Here is a 25,570-nt window from a genome sequence, read left to right as displayed (position 1 = left end):
CATCATTAAGCTTCCAATTCACATGCTCTTTAAAAGGAAGTAATTTTATGTCATTTTCCTCGCCTGCACCTGCACACAGAGAAGCTGTACCTACCCCTTTTTAACAATATCCTAGAAAGGACAGACAATAGGATGTGACAACTGAGAGCCCTTTAACCCTAAGAACACTGACAGGGTAGGTTTGAGAGTATTGAATGGGCAAGAGATAAAAATGCAAACAAGTAATTTATGCAAAAATTAACGACAGTGATTTCTGCTGGTTTAGATCTTTTATATGACCGTAAGGCACTTAAATTTATTAATAAAGCTTTGCCATTACCTCCACTGAAATTCTATACTCATGCCCTGCACTGATTTACAGATATGGAAATTCTGAAAGAGATCAGCTCTGGTAAAGATTCAAAGTACTAAAAGACATCTTCTCACTTGTGTCTCTCTCTGCCTCTGAGTAAGCCAGTCAGACAGGCTGGCTACTCTGAAAGAAAAATCCAACTAATTACCTGAGTTAATCAGAAACCTACTGGCTGTTCTGTTGTCATCATTATTGCTGCTCTGATGTTGTGGGTTGTTTTTGGTTTTTAAAGAAAAATTAAAATATACACCTGCTGCTTTCCTATTTGTGATAGGAATACACATTAGAGTGTGTTTTAGCTTAAAAATAAATGTGAGAGTAGCCAAAATATATACCACATTCTTTCCTATTTCTTTGTGATTACATAGGGTCCCCCAAGACAATTTCAGCAGAATAAATACTAGGAAAGCAATTGACCTTTTTTTCTTGCATTCTCTAGTAAAGCAGCAGCAGAAGGAACAGGAAAGGAAGCAACCGAATCTCCACAGAACAGCACTAGTCCGTAAGTAACGGACCGCCTTATTTACAGTGGAACATCCAGTTATTTATAATGTGACTATTTAGAACGTACCATAATCAATGATTTTAGAAAATTATTCTATCCAACTGCAGCTACATTATGCTTATTGGTTGCCTAGCAACTAATTTAACCCCAAATCTGGGGTCAGAGCCTTTTATTAGCTGTGATAAAGTAGTACCTTTTAAGAAAACAAAACAAAACAAACAAAAAAAGAGTACCTTCTTTTTATTTTTCATATTTACATATACAGAAGTTTTTGCATTAAAAAACTTGAAAACCAAACCATCTGTACATATAATACAGCAAGTAAAGGTTCCATGAATAAAATCTTAGATTTGCCAGTTTCTTTGAGAATTACTGTATTAAATAAAGCAGCATTAAAATCCAGCAAAGGGGGATGAGGATGAAGAGGAAAATAATGACCACATAACATTTGTATTCTGCCCTTCCCAAATATCTCTTATGCTAGTTGAACCTTTGTTCTCAGTGTAACCTGAAATACCTCCAAATTCCAAGTTTAATTCACTTGTATGAAATAATTCCAGTAGGGCCTGCACTGGTGAGCTACAAGAACTTCTCTTCTCTTCAGGAACAGACTGGCCATCTGTATATTTCAAACATAACTCTGTATTCTGTTTCCGGGTTTCTCTTTTATTTCTTCCCAAGTAAAGCTTCACTTTTCTGCGCAGCTTTCCAGACGGTGAACTATGTGCAGTGCTGGCAGTCAGTTCATTAAGTTCTTTGTTTATAGCAGTATCAGATACCTCAGCCTCCAGAACTACACTGGGCTGCATCTGTTGATGATTATCACAGAAATCACGATGTTTCTTGACAAACGTAGGATTGGCATCTGTTTTTTTCAAACACTTTGCTGGTAGAACTACTGCATTATTTAATTTTCGTTTTGGCTGTGAGAGGTTTTTGTCTTTTTCACTAAAATCTGTAACTTCAGTACAAGAATATAAAGTACACATACCTTCCTGAAAACACTGTATATTCTTTTTGTTTACTTCTGGTTCCAGTATTTCTTTACTGAATGGCTCATAAGCTCGAGAGAAGTTCTCCATGTATGCTTTGTCATCTTTCTGAGGGGGTGGTTGTAAGAAATTTGATAATACAACGGTCTCTCTTAAGTTTGCAGCACAGGAACAATCAGTTCTAATGTTTTCATCATTATTCCTGCACTTACTTTTTAGTTCTGAAGGTTGTGACAGGTGAGAAGAAAGAACTGAACATACAGATCCAGAAATAGGGGTAGGTACTGGCACAGAATTTGGTTGTACTTCTGCAGGCTGGCGATCCAGTTTGAGTGCCCGCATTGCCGTATCCTTCCACGAGTAAGTTTTCAATGAAATGCGTTGCTTTTTCAGTCGTTCTTTCAGCTCATCTGGTCTAGTTATCTTTCCAATAATAGGAGAAAAATATCCTGTACTACATTTTGTCCTACAATGAAATTGTTTAAAATTATTAACAAACACTTGAAACAAACGTGGGTAATATAAGTCCATACGCAACTGATTCTAGAAAAACAACTGATCAGACAGAGCAATTTCTGGTTTTACATTTAAAGGAAGGGTATTTAGGGTAGCAACACACTATTTCTACAGGAGCAGTGCACCTTATATTTGATTTTGATGTTTTTCTTACTGATTTCTACAGCTCATAAAATTGTTTTAAAAATACACAAAGTAAGCAGCCTAGTATTTCAGTAAATCTCTTTTCACAGTGGTATTGAGAACAAAAGAAGCTAATGAATATAATGCAATGACTATAAATACTTACAAATATTCTATGATGTATACACATAAAATTAGCATAATTATATATGCTTTTCTTGACATAGTATTTCAAACCTAACCACTCAGTATTTTTAAATCACTGGAGGAATAAAGGCTTGTCTTGCCTTCATTAGGCTATCAGTTGCTTGACTCTTATTTGCATTTCCTTTGATTTCACTAATATAATCTTTATTTCTTCAATACTTTTTTTTTTTTAAATAAATAAGAATGCTATTTCTGATCTCCTGACTCATTTGCAAACAAATCAGAGCAATCTTGAATTACGTCCTTACTGTTCCAAGTAATGAAGACACTGGTGCCCACAGTCCAAGTCTTTCTCTCCCATTTAAGCTTTTGAGCTACAAAGAAAGGCAAATTTCCTTTCTCTGTCCAGCACAGGCAGGACAGAAGCTAAGAGGCTTAGAGTACAGATACGAAGATCTAGATTAGACTAGAAAAAGTTTTTCCATTGGTAAGGAGATCAGATTGACTGAGGAGGATATCATAGGCTGCTAAGAATATCAGAAAGTTTTTAGAGCAAGCTGTCCAGACATTGTCGTCCTTCTGTCAGCAATATTTTAGTACAGTGTATCTTGCTTTTCTGAAGCTAAAGGATAGGTAGGGCAACTTTTGGCACTTGCTTCCAGCCTCATCTTCCTGTGATGCCATCTGCACTTTTAATTCCTCCCCCCCGCCATCTACTTTCTGCCTTATAGAACTGATTTGCCAGGTACAACCACATTGGAAATTTCAGACTGAAAAATATTAATTTATTCTGTACCAGATCCAGAATTTCAGAACTAAGTATCTGTATGTTCAATGTCCTAACTCACAGAGACTTTAAAATTTAGGTAAAAAGGTAACGTACCTTTTTATTTTGTTTTCATCATCTTTGTGTTCAACAAACTCATAAACAAACTTTGAGATTATATCATCAACAACTTGATACTCTGTGCTTTGTGCAAAAGTTCGGTGCTGCTCACTTTCAAGATGCTGGAATTAAAAAAAGCATGAAACCAATCTAATACTACAGACATGAATATACAAGTCAACAGTATGATATGGAGCACTAAGTAAATATCATAAATTTATGACAAGTGTCTCCAAGACATGAACTATTAGTGCCTTCAGCTATCATACAGAGAGGCAGCAATCAACAATTAAAACCTACAAGGGAAAGAAATACCTGCTTACTGCTTTTTAGGAGATATATTCAGAAATCTTTTAAGATAGAAACCACTGTTGATACCACACTTAAGAGATATGACTGCATCAAATCATAGACTTGACATTTCACATACTGTTTCCAGATCTTCATATTTCTTCCCACAACATTCACAATAGCCTCTCTTTTTTTTGTCCTTCTGAGGGAGCTGAACAGGAGTTCTGCAGTCCTTGTCACTATTTATTTTGTTTCTGTTAACAGAAAAGATATATTAATGAGTCTCAGATATGGAGCTGAGCTCTATACTGCCTCTCACAGTATATTTATTCTTATTCCCTTAAATGGGGGAGAGGGAAATCTATTTCTCCTCAAACTATTTACATTATGTTAGTCAGTGCTTAGGAAAAGAAAGAGAAAACTTATACATTAATTAAAAAAGATTTACTGCAACAAGACAGGCAGACCCAGTGGAACTATATGTAAGCATAAAACATCCAGGTTAGTAGTACATCTGTACTATCACTGAGTAAACAATAAACAATGCAAAATCACTAAACAAAATCTCACTTGACAAATCAAAGGATATATCGAAATCTCTGTGCATAGCTCATGAAAGAAAAGAAGGTTTAATAAAATCAAAATTAAAGAAAAAAAAAGTCTTCTAACATCTCATCAACTGTCAGTATTTTTGATGCCAAGAAAACATGCAGCAAAAACACCTGGTCTAACAGATGAAATATCATTCTTTGGTAAAGACCAGTCATATTGTTGGTTAAATATAGATTTTGAATTCAGTGACCAAATCCCATTTTGTCCTGTTTTTGTAGATACAGGCTAAGTGGAAATATGAAGAAGTGAACCTCAATTTCTTCCTGGAGATTAGAACACTAAGACCTTTCAATACCTGCTCCATGATCTTCAGAGTCCTCATCTAGGGAGAGCTACTGTTTGCTGCAATTGACTACTGAGCCACCTAAGGATGATATGCTAGCAGTAAAGCAAAACTCTCTATAAAAATCAATCTCTACTCCTCTTTTACTTCAGAGGAACAGTTCCATCTCCCTGTCTAACCAAAAATCATTCTGACAGACTTTACCAAGTATCTACATAGATGTAAGCTCAGGACTTTACATCAAAAAACCTGTCCTGAAAAATCTCTAATTTACAAAACATTACGCTGACCAATACATTGCTATAAGCACACACTGCTTTCAACAATCACTTTCAATCAACAAGTCTAAACTGGTAACACCTGCCCCAGCATTTGTTGGGTTCCACAGGATAGGCTCCACCTAGTGCGGTGAAAGTTAGCCTTTTCACCTTCCCTCTTCAGAACTGTAAAAATCACAGAGAAGCAGTAAAACAGGATATAAGCTACAGCATTTATCATCTGAATACTGAATGTCTGCAGGTCTTGCCTGATGCAGAAGCAAGCAGAACTGACAACTTCAACAAGCTTTTCTCACAGATAAATATAAAACAAGCAAGCATCCCCCTTTCTCTCTCCTGAAACTGACATTCCTCACACCTCCCTCCTGAGTATGAAATAACATCTCACCTAGATATCTCTTTGGCATGTGCCAACGTGAAAGATTAAATAACAATATTCATTCAAACATTTAACTCCTGGAAGTTTTAATATATTATATTCTTTAATCCACCTAAATGAAAAGAATATGGCCTTTTTTTAAAAAATGCTTTAAAAAGAACAGGTCTTTCTAAGCCCCTCTGAAAAGACACCATCAGAAATTTCCTTATTATTGCAAAGGTTACTGCTGTTTTATAATTGCTTTGCTTTTTCATACTGCTACATTCATTGCAATTTAAAAAAAATTCATCATGGTGACATCAGCCGAAAGCCTCCAGCAATATAATAGTGGTAAAGACTGGACGGAATCAACAGTGGAGAAGCTATTTTATAAGGAAAACTAGTATCAAACCTAAATAAGTCTTAGACCCTGAGGACAGAAAAGCAGCAGAAGTTACTAGATACAGAAAGTTCCACATACAGCAAAGCTACCTTTCACCTAAATATCTTTAGTCTCCCACGTGAATCAATTTTGGGAGTCAATGAAAGAAACATTAATACTCCATATATGCTAGGTAGAAGAAACTCAAAACAATAGTTTGATTCATCATCAAAAACAGGTAATTAAGACTCCGAAGTAGTTTCAAATCATAAAATCGATTTACCAAAGTCCTAACTGCATCCAGGCTGCTCAACTACAGCCTAAATGCCAAAATGGATCATACAAACACTTGCTGCAAGACCAACTGCAATTCCACTGGGCAGCTGGCGTCCACTTTTCATCTCTGCAGAGCTGAAGCAGTATTTGCAGAGTCTAATTTCTATAAACTAGACTTTATCAACAATGTGCACTCTTTATCAACAATGGCTTTGCACTATGGCTGAATATCATCACTGTTTTAAAAATTTTTAACTGCCTACTTTAGCATTATACTAACAAGTTTCAAAAGAAGTGTTAAGAAATCCACTTCCTGTAAGATACTTACTGATGGCATCAAAGGTGAGGACAAAGAAGAAACCAGTGGCAGAAAGGAAAAAAACTATCTTATGCTGACCCACAGTGATAGAAGGAGGCCGCATTTTTGGATGTATGCATCTGTATGTCCAAAAAAGAACTAAAGACAGGATAAAGAGGGTACAGAAAGACAGACAGACACCAACAGTTACAGTGCAGCAAATACATCAGCTGAGACACGGCTATTAGTATCAAATATCACAGAAATTTAGAAGCAGAGCAATTATTTTGAAAATAATTACTTTAGAATTATTTTAGAGAACCGCCCTCTCCTCTATCCACACCTCAATAACAAGTTTTCAACAAACCTTTGCTTAGATTGAGCCTGCTTTTGACCAGAAGGATACTTCTTATCCACCTCAAATGGACTGTATGGTTTTGGAACACAGTAGTTCAGAACTGGAAAACTGGGTAACTGCAGATAAAACGGTCGGTACTGGCTGTATCAAATAAAGCAAGTGCATAAGAACCATCAGAAATGGAAAAAAGGAGTTTATAGCACAAATTACAATCAGGTCAAAAATCTAGAAAAGTTGTTTCTCTTTTACATACACAGAATGCTAAACAGATAAATATCCTAGAGTAAGTAATTTCTTCCTTCCTTCCTTCGAACTTCATACTTTCTCAAAATAGATTTGCCTTGAGTTTCCATAACTGTCTTGGAGTATGGCTTTCATGCCTATGTATTGTTGAGAGTTGGGTAACCAATAGAGCTAAGAACAATTTGGATGATGGCGCATCTGCGTTCCTGAGAAGTAGCTACAGCAGTTCCTAACATCCAATGCATTAAGGTTTTTTTCAATTTTAGCACTTTCTCCCTTCTTGACAAATTTTAATCTATTCACAATTCAAAATATAAAACATGACCTTTTCATTGTCCAGAGAGATAATCTTCCTGTACAGCATTGTAGTTAGAAAGATATCAGAACTAGCAACTGTACTGTTGCTCTATTAAAAATGTTTAAAATAGGGCATGCCAAAAGTTCACATACTGAATCATTTGACTGAAATGCTGATGCCAGAGTTCAGTCTGGCTTTTTTTCCCCACATTACTATTAGAAGCTACCCAGGCAGAAGAAAAGAGCAAGTCTGCATAATGGGGACAGCTAAGCATCTTGTTCTGCTTCTGAACTGCTACTTATGTTGCATAAACATTAAAAAAGCATTGTTTGTTACATAAACATTTAAAAATGTTTCAGGTGTTTGGTACATGGCTATGTTCAGAAGCCAAATTCACACATATTTACATGCAAATTTACACATATTTACAACTGTGCTTGTCCAATTCTCCCCACTATCCTCGCGTCCCTCATACCTATTACACCAAGTGTAAGACCAGGTTTAGATCTCTCTTTAATTCAGGAAAGTGTCAAAGGAATCAGGTCAAAAAATTTGGAGGTTAAGAACATAAAAGTGCAAAACATGCTGTGCAGAATTGCACTTTTTTAAATGCATTTTCCTCTCAACTTCTGGCAAACTGGTATTTCCTTACACAACCAGGTCTGATCAATTACAGGACCAGAAAGATGTGAAAAAATTTTGAAGGCTGAAAATATCAGATTTCATGCTACTGTGGATATTGAAATCAGATTAATAGCTTTTTCCCCCCTGCATTTAAAAAGAAATTATTGAACAGGAAATTAAACCTAATTTCAAGGGATGATTTTAACCGTAACAACTTCCCTTTCCTTACATCTAAACAGTCTCTGCAGGAGATGAATGTTATTGAGTGGGACTACAGGACTGAAATTTAGTATACGAAGTTTTATTGGCCTTTTGGGCTATAGTATTTGGATCTAAGAAAAGATGTCAGGGTCCAAAGCATCCAGGTTTATTTTTCATTCATTTAGCCCTTGGCAGAAAGCAACCCAGAGGACCTGCTCTCATGGTCTACAAACTGGAGCTTCATATTAACTTTCCACTTCTATCACCTCTTGCAAATATTCCCTGCTATGCTGCTACCTGCTCAATCTCAATTCAGTGGCTAAACACAGATACCTACCCAGGGCATGCAGAGATGAAAAGTTTTGTATCTTATTATATAGGAAAGTATGCCTGGCATCTACAGTCAGGACGTTGAAGGAAACTGAAATCCGAAGGCCACTTCCTCAAGCCAAACTAGATGTTTCTGAATTACTCGGGTTGAGAACAACATTACTGAATGCATGAAGAAAACACTTACCGACTTCTATCTTCCACCTTGACAAATGGATTTTTCAGTCTACCTGGCTCAAAGGGGAGAAAAGGAAATTGAGAAATGCTTTTCTTCAATCCAGCAGCTGAATAAATAAGCAGACATTATTTGAGAACTCATTATGTACATGACAAACTCTTGATTTCCATCAAGTTTTTCTACATGCTTTTCTTAGACATACAAATTAGAAGACAGCAGCACACTTGACCAGATGGGAACTGTAGTATATTTTTAAGCATTCAGAACACAAGTCAAAACAAAGAGCTCTACAAATATTGAAATACTTACTTCTTGACCTTGGATCAGTAACTTGTTTTCCCTATTGAAAAAAAGAGAAGGTATAAAATTCCTGTATTATTCTGCATTTTATTAAAGATTTAGTTGTAGGTAATTTTAAGTTATCAGGGTCTGTATTTTATCATGACTGTATGAAGTCATGATTATTTTGCAGGAAACTAAGGTCATTAGTACTTTAGATATATGGTGACATGTTTCCCAGAGAAATATTTATTTCCACACATCAAAAAAAGTGTTCTCCTTGGGATGTTTCAATTTATTTTTCCTAAAACCAAAAACAAACAAAAAACCCACGCACATAAATTTTTTCACTTACTCTCTCTTCCCTCAAAACACCTTGCAATGGTTGAAAGTTGATTCTTAAATACAGACATTTTTACAATACTTCATAAATGCTAATTAACTACAAGCTGTAAAATGCTACCAAATACTGCAGATAGCAACATTCTCCAATTAAAATAATTCTTCTCATTTGAATGGATTTACACAGGTTGGTTGGGGTTTTTTAAGCGATGAGGATTAAAATTCAAATAAGTGTTTTGTCTTCAGTAAAGAGTAAAGTCTACATTCAAGCATCAGCTGTTAGCTGTAATTGATTCTGGCAAAGGTACAACTTCATATTTTATACTACTTGCAAAAAAAACCCCACCCTGCTATCCATGAACACTGATACACCGATGATTTAGCAGAGGATTTCATGTGGCCTTAATAATAAGCCAATATTGCATTCCAGAACAATGTAACATACACTAGATGGTATGTTTCCATTTACTTATCGCAGACCCCTGCCTAGACTAGATAATTGTACAACTTCATGTGTTTAATTTAAATTACAGAGCAACTGCAGATGGAGCGCGCACAAGCAGCTAAAGCTGTTTCACTGCCTCACTGTATCACACACTAAAATCTGGAAAAATCAGGATTTTCACATGCCAACTGCATCTTATTGGCTGAATAGCTCAAAGCTGCTTTATGCTAGTTTTTTAAAAGACTAGGAAGGAAAAGATGCAGCACTGAGCAACTGACACTGATTCCCTAGAGACAACTTTTTCAGGAAACGTAACTGTGATTCTTCACAACAGTCCATCAGAAGGAAAGGGTTTCTAATCCCTGTGTCATAGGGAAAATTATATGAGGCAACTTAACCACGATCTACATCATACTAAAACCAAGCTACAATTTTTTATTATTTATGATTTTTGAGGCAGGCAGAATGGAAGTTTCAGACAGGTCAGTACTTCTGATCCTTAGATATCCTTTGCACGAGCAAAGGTCTACACATTGTTTAAGCAATACTACTATGGAATTTATTTTTGAATAATGCTGAAACGTATAGCTAGTACTTTCTATTTTTCAAAGGTGCTTTTTAAATCAATTCCTAAAACATACTGGGCTGTGAAACACTGAACATGAGCAAAACTTTACTAAAATAAAATCTGTAGCTTCACAGTAGGTACTATTTAGTACACCTGTGTTTTCTCAGTGAATGAAACAAACGGTATTTGCACAAATGGCAAAGAGCCACTTACCACATCTTTAAAAGTAATGCCTGCTTTTTTGATTAGGTAGAGCTCCTTTTTCTTTTGTTCAATGTAATTCTTAACATCTGACAAAAAGAGGGAGAATTACAGGTCAGCTAAGTTTATTTTTCTATGTTTGAAGTAATTAATATTTTTAGTATTTTTAGTTCAACAAAATAATCAAATTAATGTTATAAGTTCAAGTTACATTTCATCAAACAAAAATATTTACCATCAATATGAAGTATCTTCACTCCCCAACTCAAAGCATTGGATAGTATACTTCCAGAGGGAATTAAGTCCTGCAAACAATAATTTCTATTAATATTTTTAAGCAATATACGGTAGATTATGTAAAATACTTACAGATATATTACAACATGTAATATGAAAGTTGACATCAAAGTGCAGATGCTTTGCTTCTTGCCAAGAGACTACTGCCCTCCTCAATGGACTTTTCCATCTCCACGTCACAGCACTTCACCATCAAAAGACTGTATTTAACCTTTCATAAAGCCAAAACTGTTCTCTATTGTCACATTTTATAGTAAGATTTGAAGACACTGAATTTATGCATTTAACTTCAGGAGCAGCTCTCAAATGCTAGCTATATTTAGCAATCCTTATAAATTATAATACTGGTCATAAGACTCCACAGACTCTCAATTCTTCAGGAAGTACCCAGAAGGCATGACCTGACAGTTCTACTTGGGACAATCCCTTGACTTCTGCCTGAGCATTCTCAAGGGACTCCTCTCTTAGAGCATTAAGACCACTCTTACTACTGCTTGTTTTCTAGAAGAGCAAAACCGAAGGCTTACCTGCTCTTTGATTGCTTTTTCAACTAAGGATTTTCCTCTGCTCATACGTGCCTATATTAAAACAGAAACACGCTTGTAGCAAGTTATAACTCATTTCAAAAAAACCCCAAAACGTAAGACAATTTACATTCTTGCTAGCAAATACATATTTTAGCTGTGACAGTCTCCTTTTGTTCACTGTACTGCTATTTTTCATTAATTTGCATCTTCCCCACAAGGTTACGGTTGAGACAGTGTGGGGGGGAAAAAAAAAAAAAAAAGGAAAAAACCCAACAAGTAATTGTTTTCAGCCAAGGCAGGTCACTGCACGGCTGAAGCAATGTTAATGCTGGAACAACACAGATGGTGGGAATAAGCAGCCAGTGGCACACACCAGAAGATGAGGTTTCACCAGCTGGACTTGGGCCAAATTAAGCTAACAGTCATGAACACAATCATACTTTCTGTCCTATCCCCATCTTTTCTATCACCAGTGCATCTCCTTTTGTACTGTATGCTGTTTATTCACAACAAGCATGCCTTTACTTACCCAGGTTATTTGCAAAATGAGGTGATCTCACCTATGCGATGCAAAGGTCAGCTCACAGACTGGCTCATCGTCATGTTTCTAAGTACCATGTACAGAGTACAGCTAATTGTTTCCAACCGTATTTTGAAAGGACACAAGACTTGCCCATGTACAAACCTTCACTTAAACCTACCCGAATTCAGATACTAACTGTTGCAATTAACATAATTCTCTAAAAAAGAGCACAGAAGAACTTAATATTCACAATGTTCGGTTTGAATTATTTCCTTAAACTACCAAGGAGTGCTTCTGTAGATATCTGCATTAACAACATCACAAGAGCCAGATATTAACAGGCTGTGTTGCTAAAGACACAGTACCCACTGGATGCCATCGCAAGCCTATTGATATTAATCCAGCTGTCAAACATAAAAATGTCTTATGTTTAATTAGAAGTCAGGCATACTATATCAGAACAGATTTTACTGTAGTCTGCTTATTTGCATAAAAGTCGTCTTTTTTAATTAGTTTTTGAAACTTTGCTTAATTATGTTTGAGTTGGTTAAGTTTAACAGGTTAGCCTGAACTAGTTTAGAGTATGTTTGACCTGTTTAGAAAACAAACAAGCAAGCAAACAACTCAAAACAGAACCTTATTCACTCAAGGAACTGTTGCCGTCTTTGGGAAACAACATAGGAAAAAATTTTAAGAGCATATCCCATGGTTTGTACCTGATCTGCACTATTATTTCTAAGAAACTTACTGTGCCTGCTATCTTCAATGAACTTCCGTCATGTCGACCTTTTTGGTTGCTAGGATGAGATGAACTATTTCCTCCATTACGTGCAGATTCTGGGCTAGGAACGGGAGAAATCTGACCAAGAGTTGGTGCAAATTTTGCCTCCTTTTTATTAGACACCAGATAGCTGATATCTTTACTAAGAAAACTCTCCACTCTCTAAATATAAAGATAGACAGCAAGTAATTATTTCAGGACAATAAATCAGTAACTCAATCTTACATTGCATACCTTAAAGAAAAGTGACAAAAATTCTAGAATAAATAAGTTCAAAAACATTGAATTAGCAAGAAGATATTTTCTAAACATCTGGATAACAATCACAATTGAGCTGTAGTAGCATCTTACTAGTCACAAATTCTAACTTCAATTTCTTAATTTTGTAATATCCATCAAAAGAGCTTTGCTTTGTTTCCATTATCATTCTTTGAACTACCTAGCTGTAATACTGCCCAAATAGAAGAATGCAAACACTGCACTGAGAAATTACAGAATCATTCAGGGAAAATCATGGTTTATATAATTTTATGCAACAGAAATTACATAAGAAGTGTTCAACTAAACTTAAAAGCATGTGTGTCCAAATGTAATTTACAGTTTGCAAGAAGCTATAAATTGAGTTTAGAACCAGCAGAAAAATTAACATTTCAGGATAGTTAACATGTTTCACACCTACAGTATTTGTAACACTTCTCAAAAATGTATAAGACTTAAGTAGATTCATAACATTTTCATACTCAGCAAGACAAAATATGTGGTTATCCTACACTCATTCTCTTCCATTTTGCTCCTTCAGTCTTTCGTTACCAACTGTTGTGTGATTATCAGCTCCATTTGCCTTGTTATTTCCTGCCAGCTTATGTAGCTTATAACATTTTCTTCTTCACCACTAATCAGCATGGAAAGCACAAATCCTGCAGGCAGCAAGCTCAAGCTGTGCCTTCCAGTTCTGGTCTTTGTACCTTCTACAGAAATGGGATATACAGGGAGAGGCGCTTTTGAGTGCACGCCACACAAATCACAATGTAACACATGCGGTAGTTCATCTTGACTGTGCCGGGCACCTCAGATTTAGGCATAAACTCCTCAGAATAAACCAGAAAAATCTTCCTCCTCAGTCTTTGATTTGCAACCTTACCTTTCACATGTGAATTCCTATAATTCTGTTTTAGAGAGAAAGACAAAAGATAGTGTGCGCTTATTTAATGCTAATTGTAAGCAGATGCATTTAACTTGAAACCATGCTATTGCTATTCCTGCCACTACTGTAATTTCAGACAGTATCTTGATTTACAAGCATCAGTTCCATAAACTGCTTAGCACTCCTCCAACACCAAAGTAGTGGTGCCAAAGCAACGCTCAGAATAGCTAGCAATTTAAGCAGATCCTTTTTGCTTCTGTGGTTAAAGGGTGTTTTAATACTTTAACTGCCAAGATTTCTCTACACTAATTAAAAATATTCACCTTTAAAGTGGACTAAGCAATTGCATTGCTTCTGTGTTACTACGATATCCTGTACTTGCAAGTATCAAAGCGTTTCTTCCATACAGAAGAAAATTAGGGGGGAAAAAGTTATTAAGGTGCTTCTAAAATTTATGATTCAAACAAAGAGCATATACAAATACTCAGTAACATACTCTGTGCAGAAAGTACTTACTGAAGTTACTGACTTTTAGTAAGCATATGCAGAACACTTCCTCTAATCTCTTTCAGGTTCAGCTGAACAACTTCAGTTGTAACATGTAAACGTGTCAATATAGTCAGAAACAGCAGAAAAAAAAATCACCTCGAACAATGAAACTTCGTAAATTTGGATAAAATTCTAAGCAAATGAATAATCAACTGAAAACAAACCTTTATAATAAACACTTTTGTTAAAATTATCAAAGCAGCTTCTAGCAGAAACCACAAAATTTGTTGATAACCTAATTATTTGTACGAAACATCAAGAAAAACATTAAAAATAAAATCCCAACACACATAAAATAGAAATAACATTAAAATACAGTCACAAAGAACATGGAAAAGGCACGCCACACACAATTTTCTTCTAGTTTCATAAAGGTCTCTGCTCATTAACTTACCCCTCCTAACTCTTTGAGGTCCTTTCCTATTTTTTCAGAGATCACATTTGACGGAATATCGAGGTAAAACACCTTCCCAGTGAGTGGCTTATATTTAAGCTTCTCTGGTTTTCCTGTATCTTTTTTCACATTCTTCAGAGAAGATCTTATCTTTTCTGCTTTTACTTGCATTCCATCTGCTGCAAAAAGAAAAGGGAATTTAAATGGGACTGTGCTTTATGAACTGTGTTTATTTTTTTCTTTTCAAAATGGAAAATTCATAGACCATGGAAATGGACAAGGCAAGCTTCTGTGCAATATAGGACTTTTAAAAAATCGCTATACGTTAAACACATCAAAAATAAGACATTAATATTAATACCACATATAGCCCTTAAGGTTCTTAAAACCATATTGTAAAATGGGCTTTTTATTTCAGTTGCTATACAATCTTCTCACCCAGTTTGACAAGTGCTATCTCTGTACCATAGCACATACACGACTTGCACAGTCACTGAGAATCACAAGGACACTGTTTAAGAACAGAACCTGTCTCTCATTCATCTGAAACAAAAAGGATTCATATAGACTAATTAAAACAAAAAACAGTCAAAAGTAACTGAAACAGCAAAAAATACAAGATCCAGATCTTACTATATATCAGAATTCTGAGCACTCACCCAAGGTGCAAGAAAACTAAGCTTAAAGTTCAGAACCATTCTAGTTATGACCACTCTTTCTGTCCCAGTGAATTTTACTCTAAAACTAAGCAAACACAATAGCAATTAAATTGTGCCGATGAACTTTCCTGATGCTCAACACATGCATGCTATCCATGCAGACCTAATTGTTAGACTAGACATCTAAATAAGCAAATAAAAAATTCAGTCTGGGTGAGAAATAAGCCTAATTTCTAAGGGAAATCTTGGGAGTGTGGTAGGGTTCAACAAGAACATCAACTCAATACTGAGTAGCAATCAAAAAAGGAAAAAAATCAGAAATTGCTAAGAAACAAAAAATAAAGTGGATAATTTTATTATGCCACTTCGTAACTGCAGGACTCGGCCACATCTTAAATACAGCCTGCAAAAGAGTAACAAGGATATTCAAAGGCATGAAGAACGACCTTGTAGATTAAGACTTTATCAGTCTGTAAAGTGAATGATTTAGGGTAAAAAGAATACAGGTATACAAAATCACAAGAACACAGAAAGAATGGCTGAACAGCCTATTCCAGTAGAAGAGCTACAGGGCACCAAACAAAACTATGAGTAGGTACAAAATAAAAACCAGGAATTGATTCTCTATGCAACAGGGCAACCCTGTGTAGCTTGCTGCCAAAGAATGTTGTGAATACCAAAAAGCAATTTCTAGGGAAGGCTGCACAAGTACAAGGAAAAGGAATACTTTGAAAGGTCCTAAATGCACAGAAATAACATGCAACTCATTGTTGCTAAACGCAGCGGGAAACTAATTACACCTTCTCTATTCTTACATACTTCCACAGAAATCCATTTACAACCAATGACAGAGACAGAATCATCCAAGACTTGCACATCATCAGTTTTACATTGCCTTTTCTTCCTCACTGACTGACTCCTAGTTGCTTCTCTTTTGGAGAAGCTCAAAAGAGCTGATGAGGGCTGCTGCAGGAAGTGAGCGAGCCTCTTCTGGAGACAAAAAGCCAACATGCAAAACAGTCCCTGTTTTGCATGCTCTCCCTCCCTGAAACCGTGTTAGGAGAGGGAGCAGAACCACCACTCATGCCGCAAGATTCTCTAAGTAATGGTAATGGTTACAAACACACATAAGTGAAGCAGGAACAGCAGTCAGCTTTGTAGAATCTAGGAGACAAAAAGAATTAGAGAAATAGGAAAATGGGGAGGCTTAGGGTAACATAACTGATTCAGAATCTAAACAGAAAAGATGGATGATAAGCAGATGTGCAAGTGAAACTCCGTAGATGACCATGAATCAAATATGGTGTTACACCCAGCACACACGTGATGGCCAGCACAGCTCAAAAATTAATACACTAAATAGCAGAATTAATACTGGAAAATACATATTAAACTTCTCATGGGTAGTCACAAGCTTGGAGTGAGTTTGCAGTACTGCAATAACAGGAAGGCATCTCCCTCGTAAAGCAACGGCATTTTAATACCCTGGGCCTAACATGCTGAGGAGGCCTTCCATGCATGCTCCTGATACCAGCAAAGACCTGCCTGGGTGGAGCAGTCTGCACGGCAGTGGCCTAGTAAATTCCAACATAGCTACTTGCTTCTTTGCACTGCAAGCATCTTGTAGAACAGAACAAGTTAGCAAGACACCTTTTCAGTCACACACTTTTACGTTTAATCCCCCAAACCATGCAAAGGCTACCTTGGCTGCCCGCCCCTAACAAAACCAGCCCAAGGCACGCTTACCCGCAAGCAGCCCAGGCCGGGCTCCGGGCGGGCTGCGGGGGCGCGCAGGGGGAGCCAGAAGGCGGCACGGGCGCCGGGCTGAAGGTGACCCGCCGAGGGCGGGAAAGGCTCGAGGCCCCCGCGAGCTCCGAGCCGGGACACAGCAGCTCCCCCACCCCGGACCCTCCCCGGCGACCCGCCACTTACGGCGACGCGCTCCTTTGTCGGCGGCCTCCGCAGCGCCCGGTTTCATCTTCCCGCGGAGTCACATCCTCCTTCTCTCCTCTCCGCCTGACGGCAGACCTGCAGGGGTTCAGCAGGGCCGCTAAGCGCCGGGCAGGCAGCAGCGCCAGGCCCCGGCCCCAAGCACCCCGCTCCCGCCGCAGCCCGGCCACCCGTGCGTACGTGTGTCCCCTCCCGGCCCTCTCCGCCGCAGCCGCTGGGGCCGGCGCGGGTCTCGGGGCCGTGCCGGGCCTCACCAGGCTTTCCCGCCTCCGCCAGCCCTGGCCCGCCGCGCTGGGCCTCGCTCCTCCTCCCGGGAGAGGAGCAGCGCCGCCGCCGTCCCAGGGGCGCCCGGCTCCCCGCCGCGGGCCGCGCTGCGCCAACGGCCGGGCGGGGGCCGAGCGCCGGGGGCGGAGGGAGGAGCGCGGCGGGAGGGGCGCGCGGACCCTCCCGCGGCGGGGGGGGCCGGAGCCCCCGGTGCGGTAGGAGGGGTACCGCCTCCCTACCCTCAGCTCAGGGGCCGGGGCGGCGCGCCCCTGCGGGCGCTCTCCTCAGTGAGAACCGCGGCGAGGAGTCTCTCCGCCCGGCCCCGGCAAGGTGTGTGTGTGTGTGGGGAGGGGGGAACCTCCGGAGGAGCGACCGTTCAGTGCGGCGACCTCCTGCCGGTGCAGGCGCGGTGTCGCAGGCCGGGGTCGGCGCCTCCCGCTCCGGCGGCTCCCCGGGGCATCCCCCGGGCCGGCCCGACCGCTGGCCCAGCCCGGGACGCGGCCTCACCTCCTGCGGCCGTGCGGGGTCGGGGGGGGGGGGGGGGCCTGGCCGAGGAAGGCTTTGCCGGCGGAGGTCACAGCCCAGCTGCTGCTTATGAACGCGTTTATATATACTATTCTGGAAAGTAGTTTTGTTATAAGTTATATATTAGAAAGACACCCACCCCGTCACCCCCCCAACATTAGTAGTTGTTAGCATCTGAGAGGCGATTAAGCGCGGCTTAATCTTTCTTACCTTTTATTTGAAACTTAGTAGAAATAGCAAAACATAATGTTCCTGTAGATCAAATAAAAATCTTAGATCAATGTAAACTAATAGAGTCACAACTGCACTTACGCACAACGTGCATTATGAAAGATGTCTTTATTTGAGGATTTTGTGTCCTGATAGGTTTTAATTAATTCATTATTTTCTCCTGTTCTAGCTAGTTGCAGATGCTGGGAATATATAAATTCCTTATTCTTAGATACTGTGAGTACATACCTAAGGTATTGTAATCTCACTCATGCAGCCATACAGCAGGATTTGTTCAAGGACTTAATATTTAATAGTAGTTTTAAAACTAGTTAGTCACTATTTATTGCATGAGGAGTTTGCCAGGGGATATAGTCATCGCTAGTAGGCTGTGACTGTTGCATCAACCAGGAGACCTCTGGATTTTCTTACAGGAATGACAGAAGCAAGAGGAGGGCTAGATGAATTATTCTGCTGTGCTACAGTTTATGGGCTGCAGGCTGGGAATTTATCTTTTTACAAATTATTTACATGCTCCTAAACCCTTTGTTGCAGCAAGAGGTAATACATGTTAAATATTTAATGTGGCTTGCAAAACCTATAAACATTGTAATTCATGTAAGAATTTGAAAGATTTATTGACATTTTGAAAACAGATTATTTACAAAACCTGGCAAATTTACTCTAATTTCAACGAATTACAGAGATGCTTGTATACAAGTAGAAAACTAATATTACTATTATTGCTGCTTATACCTAATGGATTAATGAAAATTTAAAATATTTTTCCTTTGATTTTCAGCAAGTTTTGAACATAGTCTTACAATATGTTTTTCTGTTCCTTAACAGGTTTTTCTTCTCCAGGGATAAAGCCATGGCTGAAATGAGTGATAGCAACTTAGACAAAACAACCATTATTCAGCAAGCAATAGCCTCTTGCTGTGGAGCTATAATTACGTCATTACTTGGTAAGGCAAACTATCAAGCTTGCCACAGAGAGAATCTTTGCAAAGTGATTATTCTTCAGTTTGGCTCAGCATAATGTCTGCATATGTATGGTTTATAAATATCCACTAATATGTCAACAAGGGTTCTTTTGATAGCTTTCTCATAATTTTTTGTATTTTAACAAATGTGGCTAATTGAAATCTTTCCCATCTCAGATGATCTTTAACCATTTCTGAAAATAATTATAATTTTTCTCAAATTTTAATTTCTATGTCTTTTTTTCCTCTTGGTGTAGCAATTCACTGTTTTCTTTCTGCAAGAAACAAAATTAATAATAAAAATTAATTTCCATACCTCCTGCTGCTTAAAAAACCCAGATTTTAAATAAAAGTCTACTTTACAGTACACGACCTGCAAGGCTGGCCCCTGTGAGATGTCTCTTCTATGTTACTTCAGTGGTAACATTTATTTATTCTGCTGTGATGTCTTAGACTGTCAAAGCCTTTTATTGTGGGGGTTTTTGCCCCTAAGTATTGCTTTTAAGGAAAGCTTTTTGTTAGCATTTTAAAATTCTGGATAGTCTGTGATGGAATTAATCTTCTGCTTCATATTCAGTCGTCTGGCTCAGGACCTCCTTCCCCACATGTACCTAAGGAGGCATCAGTGGGTTAGATTCAGCACTTCATACCCCTTGCAGCTCTCCAAGCTCATTAGCTTATACTTTATGTTTCAGTCACTTTTTGTCTTAAGCTAGCCTTTGGTTCTGACTTCTAACACAGATTATGCTGCAGGGAAATGTGCAATTTTCTAAGTATGATTTTCCCCCCCCCCAAATTTCCAAATTTTTGCAAAATAGGGTCTTACCAGCAACCTGTCAAATTCATAGTCTTTTTAGTCTGTCTTTATACCATGTTTCCTGTGATGTTAGGTAAAGTAGCAAACAAAGCTACATCAGACCTGTGGAATTCCCAAGATGGATTCGAACTGTGTGTACATAAGATTCCAGTACAGTGTAAGGTGTTGGTATTCGAGACCTCAAGAGGTATAGGAGACAGGCTTCTTTCTGAAGTGGCAGCTGGGAGATGAGACAGAATATTTGTGAGTGGCTAAAATACTACTAGATGCCAAATTTTAAGCAACTGAATTGCACTGCAAGAGTCACATTTAGATCCAGACATTTAGCTATGGAAATGTGAGCCAAGTATTCAACCTCCTGTTAGTCAACAGAGAGGCATCGATAGAGAGCTAAGGTGTGACACTGTTGCCTATGCACGGGAGTGTGTATGTTCAGTGAGACACGTGCTAGAGTATTGATTTAGCCTCTAGCTGGTGGTTCATACAGTTGTAGGTCCTGTGTAACTTCTACCAACTGTGTAGGTATTTTGGATACCTCAGAGCCTCAGCTGGCACTAGCTGCTTGTATGTAGGCAATTCAATCGAGCCCTCAGTCAATCTAATCAATGGAGGCTGGTCCAGCTGACCAGCCACTATAGCGTTCAGCATGGCTAGGACTGTAAAAATTGTAAGGGCTGAAGGGGAAACAATGAAACACTAAATCTTAATTTAATTTTCAACAACTCTAAAGTTTTAAATCTTGTCTACATACAGCAAAGAAGGAAAGTACACCATGAGTAATGTTTTTCCTTTGAATGTCGCTATTGCAGTTGGTTTACTGAAAAAGAATAAACACATGAAAAATGCTGTAATATTTTACATGCTTGAGGCCGAAATCTGATCTCATGCTTTGTAGTATGCCATTTATGAAATGTTAGCAGCAGAGCCTAATAGCACAAGTGTTAGCACTTTCAGACAAGGTGACACAATGGTTTTTGGATGAGCCTTGCGGATCTCTAATACTTGTTGTCTGTGCAACTGTTAGTAAATCAGAAAAGATACATATAGTCACTTGCAAACCATACAGGATTTGTAGTTCTCCTTTTTTGCTCTGATTACACTGCAAAACAGGTCTCTTTTTCCCCCCCTGGGAAAAAAAAAGGTCATAGAAGTCCATGGTAAGGCATCTGTTTGCTTCTACATTTTCAGGGCGTGCAGGGTGTTTCTAAATTACTTTTTTGTTTTGTTTTAGTAACTCCTCTTGATGTTATCAAGACTCGACTGCAAGCCCAAAGCAATCCATTCCCCAGAGGTAAATAAATGCATTGTGTAATGGAGAGACAGTTTGCTCTTTGCTGTTGCCTTTAACTGACAGTTATCATAATGCTGAGCTACAGAATGTTTTCGTTTGTTTTGCAATAATTATGATTGTTCCTTCAGCATAGTGGGGGGGAGAAAAGCAGCACAGCAATAGATACGGAAATTGCTAAAGAAAGTGCCAGTGAATAGACACAGTGGAAAAAATCCCATATGTACATACCATTTCAAATAGGCTTTTTTCTGTCAGAAAGTAAAACTATTACTGAGTTGAGTTTTTTAAAAAGAGCTATTAATAAATAACTGAAGATTTCGTCAGAGGGCTTATGTGATTATGGTGCTCTACCAAAGTTCATCTCCAGAATGCAAAGACTTTTGAAATAGAGTAGTAAGTCTTACCTAGGTCACTTGTCACTTGAGTTTGAAATCGATGAAGACATTGTGCACTCAGAGATATGCCAATGTGTCCTACTATTCAGCTGTAATTAATAAATGAGATTTAAAAGGAACTGAGATGACTGGTGTGGAAGTTCCGTGTTGTACGTGGAGATGAGTATTTGCAGACACACTTGCTGTAAATCAGAAAAAAACTTGTGCCTTCTATTCTGGTGTTTTAGCAAATTCTAAACTCTTCAGAAATCTGAAAATGTGAATGTTTTTGTAATGGCAGTAATATTTTATCAAACAGGTTCAAAGTATATGATGTAGAAGAAATCAAAAACAAGTAGAGATGGTGATCTAGAATAAATACTAACGTAAGATATAATACCTTCACTTGTAATGTGGATGCTGAGGCTACTTAATAAAAGATTTAAAAGCCTGAAAGATGTTCACATAGTTACATACAATAATGACACTCAGGTCATGTGTTGTTTTTAACCTTCAGCAGGTGATGGTATTACATAAACAGGTCTCCAAGAGCCTGGTAGGGCAATTTAGTTTAGTCTGGCACTCTGAGGAGTACATTTGTACCCTCTTTCCTGTTACCTATTTTGTTGTCGTTGGCTTTCCAAGATGATTTTGTTCCTGTTGAGTAACCAGAGATAAATGTATGTTGCCATTATATGCAATTTGAAATTGCTGCAGATAAGAACCATCTTACATGTATTAACTATATTCTTATACATCATTTTATTAGGAAAGTGTTTTGTATACTCAAATGGCCTTATGGATCACATATGTGTTTGTGAGAATGGGGACAGCAAAGCCTGGTATAAAAAACCTGGGCACTTCAAAGGGACACTGGTAAGAACTTTTTATATTTATATAAAACTGTACCTTGAAAACATTTTTAAACGGCATACTGTAAATGTATTGTTTGTTTTTTTTTTAAAGTTCTGGTAGAATCTGTTATCATTTGAGAGGGTGTTTGTGTGGTTACACTGTGTAATTTATATGGTGATTAACGATATCGTCTACTTTTTACAAGAAAGTACATATTCCTTCCTTTAAGACGAACAAAGGGGCAGCTGCACAGCTTTCCTCACAGGATACTGGCTCTGTGGTTTTATTTTCCCCGCTTGAGCTATATTGCCAGTAGTTGCTGATTGCAGGTACTGATTTTCTGTACCTGCTTACCTCTGTTCAGTCCACAGATCTCCCAGTATGCTCCTGAGCTGAACTAACAATGCAGATAGTGTTTTAAAGTTAAGTTCATGTGTCAAGTTCAGGATCCACTGAAACTTGCAGGACTAGTATTTTACCCAGGCATTTGACGCAAACTAGCTGTTGGACGCTGTGTTGCTGCTTCATTAATGAAGATTTTGTTTGACTCTGACATTAAATTACATGTGATCAAGGATTTTTCAGAATTAAACCTTTGAGAAGAATTACATGCTCATGCAGAAGGTTTCTTGAGCAGTTTTACAGTGTTGATTTTTAAAATAAATCAATAACTTCGTAAGTTTGAATTTTTCCATTAACTTTACCATACTATTTTTATAGAGTCACTTAGTTTTCTAACTGACATGATTTTATGCCCATTTTTACTGTGACGAGGTAATTCATGAAGAAGAATGACTATCATGTCATTGAATCGCCTTTAATTTTTTTAAAAAAACAGTGCTGGACAATTGTGCAGTAAAGAAAATTGTAGTGGACATGATAGATTGCCAGTGATGGGACAGTACAAATGTTTTGCTGTACTTGGCCGTAAAACTGGGTATATAAATATGCTGTTCAGTCACTGGATTTAGTGATGTCCTTTCTCCAGTCTTTTATCTGTACCTTCCTGGATTGTAAATTTGCTGAACCTGGATTTATAAATATATAAACTAGTACAGAATATATTTGGAGAAAACGCAGAATACTACTATACCATTTTCTATCTTTTTTTTTTGTCTTAAGTATCTTTTTGTCAAACTGTGTTAAGATCTTTTAGGATTTCTTGATTCCCTCAGAGCTTCATTTTTACAAGACAGGCTTGGTTTAATGAAGCATGTTTTTGTTTTCCCCATGCAAACTTTTACCTCGGTGGATCTGTCCATCACGGCTGTCTGCTCTAAAGCTATTTGCCTTTTTCTTCCTGAGAGTCCTTTTTGTGGTCTGTCAGGCTCTATATCTTTTGAGGCTATGTGATAATGTCTGGTCTTGAGTATATTCTAATCCATCAAATCTCAACCTCTTCCCCCAAATGATTTTAGAAAAATACTTTTTAACACATTAATTTTGTGTTCTGCTGGCTAAAATATGTTACAGAGTACAAAAGTCTATAGCTAATTATTGTTCTTTGCCTGGTTGTATTTTTAGGATGCTTTTGTGAAAATTATTCAAATAGAGGGAATTAAATCACTGTGGAGTGGACTTCCCCCAACGCTGTAAGTTGAATGTTCTTTTTTTTGGTAACATGTTTTGAGTTATTGTTAAAAAAATTATTTTATTATTTAGACAAATTAGTGTGTTTAATTCTAAGTGATTTTAAAAATTTGGTAAATTCTGAAGTTGCAGATAATGATGTAATCAGTTTGATCAGAAACATCTGGAGACAACATAATTTTTCCCAGATCTTGAGATTTCTTCTTGCAACTTCTTTTATATATTCTCATCAGTTAAGCAGGAACATCAGACTTTTCGTTCTGCCTTTCAGAGGTGGTATCCTTACAGTAACCTTCCCCTTGATAGCATAATCGAATCATAGGGTTGAATGTGATTGTTAGAGAATGCTAGTCTTTGATAGATATTTACTATCCTAGGTTGTCACTAATGACTTGCAATAAGCAACACAGCTGTTTCCACAGACACTCTGGAGTTGCACCTCATTACCCTTACTTAATTTTTTTTATACATCTAACTAGAATCTTCTTTGTTCCAAAGAACTTTATTGGTTTTTATCCTATCCAACTTTGTCATGGAAAACAGATAGTTTTTTCTCTACAAGAACAATTTACGTATTTAAACACTGTTACCAGGTCTCGTTCTGGTACAGATAGTAATTAAGACCTCCATAATTATGTCCTCCTCTGTAAACAATCCAAGAAAGTGGTCAAATCTAACATGTATATTACAGGTGTATCTTGTAAGGCACAAAGTGTTGCCCAGTGGGAAAGCGCTGGTACACTTCTGATTTGCACACAGCGCTCGGTATGTAGGCACAAAAAAGCAAAGCACGGTGGAGCTCAGGCCTTGTTATTTGTCCTGCAGCATGTGGCAATTTCAGTATATAAATGTTTAGGACCTAACTGAACTAAAAGATCTGTAGTTCAGCCAAGGTTTTTTTTCAAGATATGTTCTGTACTCCAGCAGAGAAGAACGAGCTTCTTGGTGGGAGAGGTATACAGTTTTAAAAAGAAGATCTAAACTATGGCTTGCTGGTTTTCCAAGCCTGACAGTCTTCACTGGTTTTTGGTAATTGTGGTATGTGTTTTACTGGCACAGACATAACACAGACATATAGTTGCCATTTTATAGTCAGGTATGGCGCTTTACCCCTTCACTGAATGATTATATATCTAGCTGCTTTTGCTCTATTCCGTACAATGCTGGAATGGAAAAAGCTTATATTTACTCACTCCACATTGTCTCTCAAGTAATGAGAATCATAAGTGTTGATTAAGACAGAGAAAATAGTCTCTGATTGTTAAATAAATAAAAAATTAAGGTTAGTAGCTACTTCCATAATAGTTTGTTTGCTTGCTTCATATCTAGATTTTTCAATTCCATTCCTTTATCAAAATAGTTCTGAAGCTGCTATGAAATAAATTTTGACTGACATAATCCACCATCATTTTACTTATAGTTTTTCCTAATGAAACAAAAAACTGGAGAAGTGAGAAATCTGTGAATT

General features: G+C 37.9%; 2 protein-coding genes across 16 annotated transcripts in view; one reads left to right on the top strand and one right to left on the bottom strand.

Annotated features, from left to right (window-relative positions):
• Window positions 1–1,081: 1,081 nt before the first annotated feature.
• Window positions 1,082–17,563, bottom strand: DBF4 (DBF4-CDC7 kinase regulatory subunit). 3 transcript variants are annotated; one of them, XM_075082761.1, is made up of 13 exons: window positions 17,445–17,563; window positions 17,173–17,268; window positions 14,582–14,760; window positions 12,462–12,656; window positions 11,191–11,241; window positions 10,602–10,671; window positions 10,379–10,455; window positions 8,841–8,871; window positions 8,541–8,583; window positions 6,667–6,798; window positions 3,952–4,066; window positions 3,519–3,643; window positions 1,082–2,315 (listed from the first exon to the last, which is right to left on the bottom strand). In XM_075082761.1, the coding sequence occupies exons 2-13, from the start codon at window positions 17,216–17,218 to the stop codon at window positions 1,250–1,252; spliced, it is 2,130 nt and encodes a 709-aa protein (XP_074938862.1). In that variant the 5' UTR covers window positions 17,219–17,268; window positions 17,445–17,563; the 3' UTR covers window positions 1,082–1,249. The 3 variants fall into 3 exon arrangements, with proteins under 3 accessions (XP_074938862.1, XP_074938864.1, XP_074938863.1); XM_075082763.1 differs by having other exon boundaries at window positions 14,582–14,757; window positions 17,445–17,562; XM_075082762.1 differs by having other exon boundaries at window positions 17,371–17,460.
• SLC25A40 (solute carrier family 25 member 40) overlaps window positions 17,557–25,570 on the top strand; it is a 20,829-nt gene continuing 12,815 nt past the window's right edge. For 8 of the 13 annotated variants that reach the window (XM_075082775.1, XM_075082767.1, XM_075082769.1 and 5 more), the window contains exons 1-5: window positions 17,683–17,784; window positions 19,039–19,157; window positions 21,224–21,283; window positions 22,427–22,533; window positions 24,037–24,104. In XM_075082775.1, coding sequence (XP_074938876.1) covers window positions 19,064–19,157; window positions 21,224–21,283; window positions 22,427–22,533; window positions 24,037–24,104 — 329 coding nt within the window. In that variant the 5' untranslated portion in view covers window positions 17,683–17,784; window positions 19,039–19,063. Of the gene's footprint in view, window positions 17,785–18,623; window positions 18,751–19,038; window positions 19,158–21,223; window positions 21,284–22,426; window positions 22,534–24,036; window positions 24,105–25,570 lie in introns of those variants that run through there. The other 5 variants (XM_075082768.1, XM_075082766.1, XM_075082770.1 and 2 more) reach the window with 5 other exon arrangements.

This window comes from Phalacrocorax aristotelis, chromosome 2 (assembly GCF_949628215.1).
Source record: "Phalacrocorax aristotelis chromosome 2, bGulAri2.1, whole genome shotgun sequence".
Classification (NCBI taxonomy): domain Eukaryota; kingdom Metazoa; phylum Chordata; class Aves; order Suliformes; family Phalacrocoracidae; genus Phalacrocorax; species Phalacrocorax aristotelis.
Note: the sequence above shows the minus strand (reverse complement) of the source record. Positions and strands in the feature narration are given on the sequence as shown.

Excerpts from the sequence above, each read along its gene's own strand:
- DBF4 (XM_075082761.1), bottom strand. The coding sequence starts at position 17,218 with ATGAAACCGGGCGCTGCGGAGGCCGCCGACAAAGGAGCGCGTCGCC. Across the intron at positions 12,657-14,581 it reads ACCTCAAAGAGTTAGGAGGG|AGAGTGGAGAGTTTTCTTAG; the intron begins GTAAGTTAATGA and ends CTTTATATTTAG. Across the intron at positions 2,316-3,518 it reads GATGAAAACAAAATAAAAAG|GACAAAATGTAGTACAGGAT; the intron begins GTACGTTACCTT and ends ATTTCATTGTAG.